The sequence below is a fragment of the Nicotiana tabacum genome, chromosome 3 (assembly GCF_000715075.1).
Source record: "Nicotiana tabacum cultivar K326 chromosome 3, ASM71507v2, whole genome shotgun sequence".
NCBI lineage: Eukaryota > Viridiplantae > Streptophyta > Magnoliopsida > Solanales > Solanaceae > Nicotiana > Nicotiana tabacum.
The window spans coordinates 9,925,323-9,937,541 of NC_134082.1; the positions used below are offsets into that span (position 1 = coordinate 9,925,323).

Sequence of the window (12,219 nt, forward strand, 5' to 3'; positions counted from 1 at the left end):
GAGGACCGGACCACAAGGGTCTTATTGTCTTGTACTCGTAGGATGGTATGAAATTGTTGTAGGGGCGGAAATAGAGTATTAGGCACGGGTTCGGACAAACTCAATAGCGTTTGCGGAAATCTTGTATTTGTATTGGGAAATTCATTAAGTATTATAAATATTTAATTGTGAATCCAGTAACTAAAACAAGCAATAGACACGGTAGCAAGTTCAAAACTCATAAACTTCAAATTCTGGCTCCACCTTGCATCATTTTGAAACTAATATGCAATTGGGTGCATCATATGCTTTCGTATGGCAATGAGGATTTAAATAGTTCACTTCTCCCTACGTTTTTCCTGCAACAGTTCTACACTTAGTTTTTACAGAATGAAGTAAAGGTCGTTTTGTTTTCCATGTCTTGCATTTAAATTGGTTGTTGCATCATTTTTGTGTATTCTCAAGGTAGACCAAACTGAAATTTTGCATTTTTGCTACTCATTTGTCTTGAGAACTGTATGGCATTTTTGCTACTTAACTCAACCCATCCATAGTTGGATGGGTTACCAAAAATGAGTTAATTTTGCGAGTTTGTGGCAAAAATCATCCTTGAACTATAGCCCAAACTTAAAAGTACATCCATGTGATGCCTTAATGAACAAAAAATATCCCTCTACTATTTAAACTGTTACAAAAATCATCCTTGCGTTAATTTTTGTCAAAAAAACTAACGGCAGAAACAAAAGTGCATACCAAGCACCCCTAAAGTTTCCAAAACTGCCCCTCCTGCCAATCATTTTCCACCTTCACCAAAAATGACAAAGGCTTCAAAAATAAAAGTTCACAAAACCAAACTACAGAATTGGAGATTAAACTCTAAAATACAACCAAACTCCACAAAACCTATATATAATTTATAACTTTGGATCTACTCCTGATTCCGATTCTGGTTCAGCTGTTGGAAGACCAAAACAGTGATGTGAGGGAGAAGGTTTGTGGAGTTATTGCCCAGTTGAGTTACAATGAAGCAGATAGAGCTGCTCTTGCAAATTCTGGAGCTATTCCGCAATTAGTAGATATGTTGTAGGACGAGTCCGAGGAAATGAGAGATAATGCTGCAGAAGCTCTTGTTAATTTCTCGGAGGAACCATCACTGGGTGATAGAATATTAGATGTGTTAAATAGTCCTTCATTCCAGAATATGCAAGAAAGACTGAATTCATGCTTCAGATGCTCATTTGGCTGCATCCCTTAGACATGTGAGCTTTGAGCAATTAACTGTGGAGCATGCTCTTATCTGACGCATGATTCTGTTACATAGGTTTTCTTGAATGTGAGTATTTGTTAGCTCCAAGGTTTCACATATTAATTTTGATGATAACAAACCAAAATAATTATTAATCAAAGAACATTTACTTGTGGTAATCTTAATCTTGTACAGGAAAGAAAATGTTGGTAAAGATCCAAACAAATAAGGGAAAGAAAATATCTTGTGAAGAATTTATCAAGGAAGATTATTTTCAGAGATTTAATCTAGAAGGAATAATATTTGAAAGCAAAATTTCAAATATTGAATGGCTTACTACAATATCAGAAGAAGAATCTATGGAAATTATAGATGGAAAGCTTTTCAACATCTTGAAAGGAAAGTTGCTAAAATTATGAAGAAAATCTATTATTTTGTGGAAGGAAGATACTATATGAAAAAGATACTACAAGGTAGACCTGTCAAATGGGCCGGGTCGACCCACGAACCGACCCACATAACCCATTAAAATTGACTCTTTAACCGGCCCGTGACCCACAGAACCCTAACCGGACCAACCCATTAATTTAAGGGGTCTGGGTCGGGCTACAATATTTTGACCCACTGAACCGGATCGGATCCGAACTGGTAACTGACCCACGGGTCAACCGGCCCGGACCACCCTTATGAATGTGGTAGTAGAGCGGGTAATTGACTAATTGGACGTCGACCAGCTCAGTAAGATTTATTTTAATAAAATATTACATATATTTTTTTTATAAAAAGAAACTAAATCCATTCAACCCGGTGCTATCTACAATGGCTCGTGATTTTTTGGCGGTTCCAGTTTCAACTATTGCTTCAGAAAGTGCATTTAGCCAAGGAAAATTACAACTTGGAGAGCGAAGATTATCTTTAAGTCCTCGCACTTTGGATGTCCTCGTTACTTTTAGAGATTGGATATATGCAGAAAGAAGAAATCAAGAAAATAAAAATGACGATTCAGACTCAACTGAAGATCTGGCCATGTCCGATGTTGAAGGAGTGGATGGAGTAGCTAATGAGAATTAGAGTATGCTATATTAGAATATCATTTTTCTTATGTATTAGATACAGAAATAATTGAATTCCATATTACTAAAGTATGATTTTTCTTTCATTTTTATTTTAATTGGCTTCAAGAACATGTAGTAATTTCAAGTTCGTATATATGTATAAAGTTTGAAATTTTTATCATTTATTTGTTTTTAACTTTTTTTTAATTAAATTAGATTTGGCCCATTAGGGCCCGGGTTAAGGGGTTATGGGCTACGGGTCCGGGTCGGGTCAACATATTTTTATTAATGGGTCTAAATCTGGACCGGTCCCTATAAGAAAGTGAACCAGACCGGCAAGGTTAAGGACCCACGGGCCAAGAGTCAACGAGTTCGGGTCGGGGTCGGATCGACCCATTTAACAGGTCTACTACAAGGACAAGGAAGAATATATTTTCTATGAAAAGAAAATATATTATGAATGTAGTACAATTTATATTATGGAAAGATATTATTTTCCAAGATCAAGAAAGGAATATTTTCAATATAATGGGAGAAGAATATATTTTCTATAGAAAGAAAATATATTATGGGTATAATATATTCTATATTATGGAAAGAACTTTGGACAACTAAAGAGAATATTAGTTAACAAGGAAAATAAATTCAAAAAGGATATTCACCACAATTTGTAGAAGAAAAAGAAGCCGAAGATTTCATACAAGGAAACAAATCAAAGAATATCTATTTGCCATACAATGAGCCTTTACAATCTATCTAAGACTATCAAAAGCTTTTAAGCAAAGATTCTTACCTATAATTATTAAGGAAAGTCTAGCAGGTGCACAAAAGAATATCAATATTCAAAGACTTAGTGGTCATCTTTGGAAAGATTAGAAAAGAAAGATTATCATGTCCTGCAATTAAGGAGAGACCCACAAGGAAAGGATTTCAAGCAAGACAAAGACTATATTCTATCCAAGTTAATAAGAAGCAATCTAACCTTGGACAAAAAGCCACAAATCATATTGGTTCGAAGGAGGATCTCATGGCGTGACCAAATTTATATCAAGGCTAGATATGGACACAGATATTACTCCAAGATTCAAGGAAACAATGGATGCAACGAAGATCTCGAGAATATTCAAAATTCCCTTGGGTCATGAAATAGCCAGAACAAGTTGAAAACGATATAAATAGGCGCTTCTAAGAAAGAAGAAAAGCATGCAGCCTTCTATACAATTGTCTATCCAGCTACAAGTTCTTTATTCTACTCTTAACAAGCATTGTAATTCACTTTAGTAGATTTACTGCGTACCCAAAAGAGAGAACAGAGACAGAAAAATATTGGAGAGGAAGTGTGTCTTAGAGGTTGTGCCATTGTTCGTTTCTTTGGTGAGCGAGTGAAACCAAAGGGTCGTTATTGGTGAGCGAGTGAAAACCAACTCTGTCAGCGTTGGTGGTGATCGCTAAAAATCACAAAGGTTGTACTCAATTCAATTTACAAAGAGCTCTAAAAGATAACACTCTTGCAACCCAAGAGGACTGGATTAGGATACCACATTGGTTCCGAACCAGTATAAAATTCCTGGTGTCATTTACTTTATCGCTCTCATATTATATTATGTTCCTTTACTGTTTATTGTGATTAATACTTGTTTAAATCGAAAGAACTAATAGTTCTGTGCAGGCTGTCTCCGCATAAGTCGACTAGGTCTGAAGAGTAGTCGACTAAAAATTTAGCTGACTCCTGATTCTGTTGCATAGTGTTTCTTGAATGTGAGTATTATCTTAATAAAAGTATTATTTGATTGTTGCCCTGTCTGAAACTTGTTGGAATAGTTCAAGTAAAGGTAAATCGAAATGATCTTGAAGCTAAAAGTATCACACAAAATGATCATTCATCATAAGATTTAAAGAAATTGTTGACAATGAACATACAACTAATTGGGATTGTTTCTTCTACATTACAAATATATTACACTACATATTTACATTTATTCTTAATGCAGCTTATTTTTCGGACTTTCTCTTCACTTGATTTCATCAACAAGCACCAAGCTGGCGTGGCCGACCTTCTTCCCGTAATATAACTTTGAATCTGCACCAAGCTGGATCTATTGTTTGGATTTGCACGCTAATATAACTTTTATTTCAAAGCCTTTGTCTTTTTTGGTGAAGGTGGAAGATGATTGGCAGGAGGGGCAGTTTTGGAAACTTTAGGGGTGCTTGGTATGCACTTTTGTTTCTGCCTTTAGTTTTTTTAACAAAAATTAATGCAAGGATCATTTTTGTACCCGTTTAAATAATACAAGGATGTTTTTTGTTCATTAAAGCATCACAAGGATGTACTTTAAGTTTTGGCTATAGGTCAAGGATGATTTTTGCCAAAAACTCTAATTTTGCCACCTCTAGGTTTGCCATAAACACCATCTGCGAGTAACTGCTTTGTAGTGGATATAACTTAAACTGCAGGACTAATACCAAAAAAGAGAATCCTATTTAATGGCAAGCTCAACCGTCCCATAACTTCAATCAAGAGAGCCCATTTCCTTGAGCACCCCAATATTTGATATGAGAAGGATATGTCCACAAAAGCACAAAGTAAACACATCAAAATATGACGCAGCAGCATTAACCAGCAACACCTTTCAAATAAACTATGAAGTCGAGATATGAATCAAACTGAAACCTCAAGTAAAAATGGACTCAAAACTCAGACGCATTACTAAATGGCGAAGTACATTGTGTGCGCAAACAATACAAACAAAACCTATTGTTACACCCACTCGACAAATATTTCAACCAGAAAACAGAACGTGACCTTAAAAGTGAGACAACTTCTGTAAACGTTCACACGCCTCAATGATAGACTAATAAAGCCAACCAATTCCCAGTTCCCATAACCCCAACCCAACCTCAAGAAAAAAACAAAAGACAATTCCACTTAACCTCAAAGTGGAATTGTGGAATGGCATCATGAACCTCAAAACTACAAGGGCGAGTGCACGGGGTGCATACCCCTCAGGCTGAAGCACTTTCATCCTTTTTCTCTGTATCCTTGGATGGATTCTCATCCTTACCATCCCCTTCCTTGGTTTTGTCTTCGGCTTTATCTTCGCTTTTCTCTTCAGCCTTTTTATCTTCAACACTTAATTTCTCAAGCAGTCCAGCAGCTGTAGATCCATCTTCATTTTCCACTTTCTTTTGTGATTCAGCAACCTCTTGAAACATCTCCATGAAAGACTTGCAATCTAAGAAGAAAAACAAGTCAGATTAAAACATCATATCGGACAAGAGAGAGGGAAAAACAGAGGAACAGTGTTAAAATTTAAGACATCACACTTGTAAGACCCCTCTCCATTGAAGTGTCTAGACAATTATCTAATTATATAAAAGTCAAATACTGTAACTCCAACCCCTCAAGGCAAACATGCAGTGATGCATGCAGTATTACAGACCTAATGCATCATAAGATTATTTTCACACTCACCCAGTTACATTCCACACCTTATAATCCAAAACACTCCTCAAGCCCATAAAAAGCAACCCTCCACAAAAAAAAATAAGCTAAGAAATATTACTCATTGGATATGTTACTGACCATGGTCTTTCACCACCACAGCCATGGAGATATATTTCGATTCCGTGAAAGATCCAAGCTCAGTTCTTCTCTAGACGCCAACAGAGACCTCAACAAAAAAAAAATAGGACGCATGGATTCTCCGGAATCTCAATCAAACAAAGACTAGGCTTTGGGTGCACTGATGATTCTAGCAAAGGAATGTCCCATTCAACCTATTTCGTTTTACTTCCTTTTGCTCTTTATTCTCCCAGTTACATCAATGAAGTTGTAGGCCTACTGTTCATGGTCCTGAGGTATGGCATGGCCAAAAAGGGGATACTAATCTATATCCTAAAGCACAAATTTCAAAAGTAAAATCACTCTAAATATTGAGTTAGCAGAACATTTAAGAATAAACTCATCAATTCATGAGTTTTAGATGTATCCAGAGGTACAGCCAAGAGTGTGGCTTAGTAGTCAATGAAGTAGGTTAAGAACTATGAAATTTCAGGTTCAAATCCAAGCGTAGGAAAAAATACTAGGTGATTTCTTCCAATTATCCCAGCCTTGGTGAATAGAGTTACCCAGTACCTGTGCTAGTGGGAGGTAGCTTGTGTCCCGTGGAATTAATCGAGGTGCACGCAAGCAGGCCCGGACACCATGGTTATCAAAACAAACAAAAAAATGTATCCAGATTGGCTGAGCAAATTCCTATACTCCTAAAAATGTTTACTCCTTCCAAGTTCTATCCCAACTTATCAACCAAGATTTTCTATCTGAATCATATTCAACTTACACATCTGCAGACATGCATAAACAAAAACAAACAAAATATACTAGGCTTTTTCCCTTTCTTTTTGGACAGTACGGACAGCAGGTTTATATTCAGACAGAAGTTAGGGCTTTGGTTTACAGTGGAAAGAGTGATGATTCGATGAAGCAATTGAAACCGTCAGCTAATTTGCAGCCTTGAGTTTCGAGGAAGAATGACGAAAACAGGTCAGTTTTAGACTAAAGATCTGAGATGGAAAAAATTAATCACGTCCATATATTCACTTCACTTTAGATGAAGAGGAAACACATCATGTGCATTTAGCTTGGCGATGGACTCTGTTTATTCACCTTTTGACTAAGTCACAAGTCCAATGTGAAACACGTGCAGCAAACTTTCTTGTTCTGATTTATCAACTAAATTATATAACATATACATATAAAGCTTTTTGAGGTAAAAATCAACCTTATGGTTAGCTCAGGTATCTGCTGGGATATTTGACTCTTTTTTTTCATAAAGATGATGTCTGGGAAGCTTGTGTGCATCTCGACTAATCCTCTATGTACTTGCTACCTCCCACCAGCACAAGTACCGGGTTCTGCCCACCAAGGTTTTGGCGGATGGGAAGAAATCACCTAGTGTTTTTTCGTGTCACATAAGATTGAAAAGTACTGTTTCCCTCTCCTGTAACCCCCCCCCCCCAAATCTCACCTATTCCCCATCCCCACCCTCAGCCAACCAACCACCACCCCAACCCCTCAGGGCTACTGCTGCCCAACACATGGGATAAAACAGTGTTTCCGTTCTTCATCCATGTTTTAGTTGATATATAAATTTATTTCTTGCTCTCGTATCTTTTTGATTATTTCATAGCCTAATTTATCTACAAGCTTAATAACTTCACTAACATTTATTTCGTGCCTACTAGTCAAATTTTTGTACGAAAATTACTTTCAGATAAATTATAACAATTTGACACAATTAGCCTGAAGAGACTTTTCTTACCATCTATGCCCCAAAAAAGGACACAGACAGTATAATTTCAATCAAAGTACCTACCTATAGTTTGTTGGTATTATGGTCCATCATGAACCCAAAAAGCTCTAAGAGGTAAAAGGAAACAAATACAGAATGGCATCTAAATAAAGGTTTAAATCGCTGAATTTGATGCAGGCTCAAAATCTAATCATATGATTCGCACTTCTCAGACGTTCAATATTCCAGATCAGCGTCAATTGAGTGTAAAAAGGAAAAGGAAAAGGAATATTTAAAAGTACAATTTCAAAAAAAAAATTAAGGTTTACAAACAATTTTTCCCTCTGATAGATTCTAGTCTTTTTTATAGTTCCATCCGAGTAAAAAACACACACAAATACAGGCTTTAGTTACAGCATAGCCAAGCCTGAGTTGGTTTCTAACAGGAAAAGGATCAGACTAGAGTTAAAATATGGCAAGGGGGAAAATTAATGTTTGATTGAAAATTATGGCCCATCAGGATTTGAGAAGTCGAGAGAAACATGCAATTCATAGTATATCGGAAACCCAGCACAATTCACTGGTTATGTTAACTGAATAATAGCCTGTTTGGCCAAAAGCTTTTTTTTGGCCAAAAGTGCTTTTTTTTGGCCAAAAATTGAGGTGTTTGGCCAAGCTTCTGGAAGGAAAAAAAGTGCTTTTGAGGAGAAGCAGCTTTTTTCTTCTTCTCCAAAACTGTTTCTGCTTCTCCTCAAAAGCACTTTTTTGAGAAGCACTTTTGAGAAAAATACACTTAGAAACAGTTTTTTAAAGCTTGGCCAAACACTAATTGCTGCTCAGAAGTGTTTTTCAAACTAATTAGCCAAACACAAACTGCTTCTCACCAAAAGTACTTTTGAGAAAAACACTTTTGAAAAAAAGCACTTCTCAAAATAAGCTGATTTTTGCAGCTTGGCTAAACGGGCTATAAGTTTCTTTTTTTAAAATTAATTCTTACTGAAAAAGTTTCTAAAAGTTGTTTCATGATACATCTTGATATTTCAACTGAAAAAATGTCACTAATATGGAATCTTCTCATAAATGATACAGAGGTGGAGATGTAAAACTTCTACCTGAGTACGTAAAACTCTAAAACAAAGGAAATAACACTCAAGCAATAAGCACTCAGAGAAAAACAGAATCTATCCATACATAAAATGGCTGATTTTGCAACCATAGAGATAAAGGAAGCTACTGCCTATATTTATCCCCCAAAAAATAAGGAAGCAACTGCATATGTAAAGCATAGCCGGCCCTAGACTAGGATAAAGGAGAAGGATTGGAAGGTTGACTACCAAGCATAAGAAACATGTAATTATGATAACTCCTCTAGATTGATAGTGATAGAGAAAACTTCTATAATGATGTGCTAACAGGGCAGAAAAGGATTGATGAATAAGAAACTATCAAGTATTGTCTTCACTAATTTGCTAGAACTCCATCTAACTAACAAGAAAACTTAGAAACAAGTAGATAAAGATAGTGATCCAGAGTTGAGATTACTCACTCTCGATAGATGCAAATCTGAGGCAGAAAAGCTCATCTTTCAGTTCACCATCAGCAAAATCTGGTGCATGCCACAAGCAAGACTTCTCATTTCCAGCATGTTCCTGAAGCGTCATCGTTGGGAGAACTGGATAACACGTCCAAAACATATACTTGTCAAGAAAAAATTAAACCCAAAAAAAATTAGAAGAGACACTATACTTCAGATCACCCAAGCAAATGAAACTGATTCATAACGAGAATTAGGAGAAAAGTAACTACACTGTAAACTGCTATAAAGATCCTCTATATTCATTATACTTCATTCGAACAAGTTTCATTAGAATACTCAATAATTTCTTTGACAAATTACGGGTCCTTTAAGACTACAGATTCCCTAAATCACATATCTACACTAACATACAAATCTCTTTCCTAACTCAAACGATTCCTGCTAAGTCAACAGATTATAAAATATTAAATTTAATTTCAAAAAGGTTGAGAAATCTACATCCTACTTTACACTGAATTTTACATTCTTTATGCATGTAGTCAAAATATCGTCATCCTTTTATAGATATAGGGAGTATAATATTATTTAATACCTCTTATATTCCTCTATATATGACACTCTTTCCATTTTGTTCAATTCTAAAAAGATTGACATCTTTTAGATACTTTACTCTTTACCCTTTATAGAATGCTCTAGCAGGAATTGTCATGAAATATTCACATAATAAGGAGGGCCCCAAAAAATAATTTTCTTTAAAAGAAAAACAGACCAAGGTGGTTGGCACAGATCTTAAGGGTCTTGGATTGGCGCATAACAAGGCGAACTTTGCCAGTTTCCTTATGCTTCAATAGCTTCACAGTTCCAGCACCTCTCTCTTTCCACTGATTCCCATCTTTATCGAACCTATAAAGCTTGGCTTTCCTGCAAATTTTATTTCAAAAGAGAAGAAGAAAATCAGATCCGAAATCACACAACAAATATACTGCATCGACACTCCTACTCGGAACCCACCATCTACATTTGGAAGGTGAGAGCACTAAACAGCAGATTTGGGAAAATGGTTTATTAATTATCCCTAGAATTGGATCAGCAGGCAAGCAATAAACAGATTCAGACGGAAAATTAACTGCACTGACACTCATACTCCGGACCCTAGAATTGGATAAATGCAAAAGCAATGAACAGATTTGGGGCGGACCAATTGACTGCATTGGCACTTATACTTTGAAGCAGCCATTCTTTGAACAACTAGGTTACTAATTAACCCTAGAATTGGATTAATGGACAAGTAATAAAGAGGTATGGATGGATACGGGCGTAACATATGGTTCGGCCAAACCCAATAGCTTTGACGAAAACCCTGCATATTTTGTTACGAAATCCACAAAATATGAACAAATATTAAATTCCAAACCCACTTATTAGCACTTGAGGTCAATATGCTAGAATCCCTAACCCATAAAATTCAAATCCCGGATCCGCAACTGGATGCAGATATTTAACTACTTTGACACTTGTACACCACCAATCTTCTTTTAAATAAGGGAACATTTAAATCGAATTACTGGACAAGCAACAAAGAGATTCACACTAAAAGTTAACTGTGTTGACACATGTAATCCAACCCCAGTTATTCTATTTTGAAAGAAGCATCTAAAACGGCATATTTGAATAATTGGGTTATTAACTAACCCTAGAATTGGATTAATGGACAAGCAATAAACAGATTTCCATGCAAATTAACTGTGTTGATACTCGCCCTGCAAACTCCAACATCATTCTAACGGAAGAATATATAAAAACAGACATATTTTATAAACTGGATCATTGATCCGATAGCTTTGACTCGGACCCTGTATATGTGTTGTTTAAAAAATACACTAAATAAGTACAAACAACTGATTTCGACCCAGTAAATCAAATGAGTTCATCGTAGAATCCCGAATCGAATCCATAAAGTTCAAATCCTAGATTCCACTTGAAGGAGTATTGAAAATGACAGATTTGATCAATTGCGTAATTAATTAAACCCTAATTTCAGATCAATTGACACAATAAAGAGAAAGTGAATTACAAATCGACGATGGCATCTTCATTCTCCTCGCCAGTTGAAACAGTAACTTCCTCAAGCTTGACAATTGGGGCAACCTGAGCTCCGGTATCTTCATCATCGGCTCCGGCTGCTTCTTCTTCCTCTTCCCTGTTCTCGAGTTTAGGCTCAGTGCTTGCCATTGATATTGGATGTGATGCAGAGAGGATTGTAGAGAGTAAAAACAGTGGAGCAGCTGTTTGAATCAAATCGTTTGATTAATGGTAGGAATGATCTACAAGGACCAAGGGTTTTATATAGGGTTTCTTTAATAATCAAATTAGTACTCCAATTTCTTTTAAATAGAATGAAGTAATTCAAAATAGGCGAGTTAAACTATTTATGGTGAATGTCTATATTTAAAAAGATTCTAGGGTTTATTACTTGGTGGCTAAGTCACCCTCTCCCTATAAATAAAGGGTTCTATTCCATTGTAAATCATCTCATATCAATAAGAATTCTCTCTCTGTTTTGCTCTGCAATACTTTTCTTCTTTTATTATTTTATAACATGTTATCAGCACGACACTCTAACCAATTGAGTAAAAGCTTTGGGATTGAGCATAATGATTGTCAATTGCTCCATAAACTTCCTTCGTGATTAAATTCTGGATTTAAGGTAAGTGTCACGACCCGGATTTCTCACTCTCGGGAGTCGTGATGGCGTCTACTGGTGAAAGCTAGGCAAGCCAAATTATTCTAATTACTTAACCTTTTCCAGTTTTAAACCATTATTAGTGATGAGTAGATATTATACAAATAGCGAAAATAATTAAGCGGAAGACAAAATCTGATAATTTATCTTAATACAAACTGCGGAAGTCTAACTACAACTCTACCTAGAATTTGGTGTCACAAGTTCACACACTGTCTAAGAATACTACAAATAAGGTCTGAATGAAATACATAAGTCTGTCTCTGAATAAGTAAAAACAGTAAGAGAAAAGATAGGAGGAGACGCCAAGGCCCGCGGACGACTGCAGGACTACCTCGGGTCACTTGCATGGACTGAAGACAGCACAC

The 12,219-nt window shown here is 36.1% G+C and overlaps 1 protein-coding gene across 1 annotated transcript; it reads right to left on the reverse strand.

Moving 5' to 3' along the window:
• Positions 1-4,963: 4,963 nt before the first annotated feature.
• On the reverse strand, positions 4,964-11,460 carry LOC107813247 (ran-binding protein 1 homolog c-like). Its single transcript, XM_016638487.2, has 4 exons — positions 11,183-11,460; positions 9,878-10,029; positions 9,118-9,243; positions 4,964-5,513 (listed from the first exon to the last, which is right to left on the reverse strand). The coding sequence occupies exons 1-4, from the start codon at positions 11,338-11,340 to the stop codon at positions 5,284-5,286; spliced, it is 666 nt and encodes a 221-aa protein (XP_016493973.1). The 5' UTR covers positions 11,341-11,460; the 3' UTR covers positions 4,964-5,283.
• Between the last annotated feature and the right edge of the window lie 759 nt (positions 11,461-12,219).

Excerpts from the sequence above, each read along its gene's own strand:
- LOC107813247 (XM_016638487.2), bottom strand. The coding sequence starts at position 11,340 with ATGGCAAGCACTGAGCCTAAACTCGAGAACAGGGAAGAGGAAGAAGAA. Across the intron at positions 9,244-9,877 it reads GATCTGTGCCAACCACCTTG|TTCTCCCAACGATGACGCTT; the intron begins GTCTGTTTTTCT and ends CGTGTTATCCAG. Across the intron at positions 5,514-9,117 it reads CAGATTTGCATCTATCGAGA|ATTGCAAGTCTTTCATGGAG; the intron begins GTGAGTAATCTC and ends TTTTCTTCTTAG.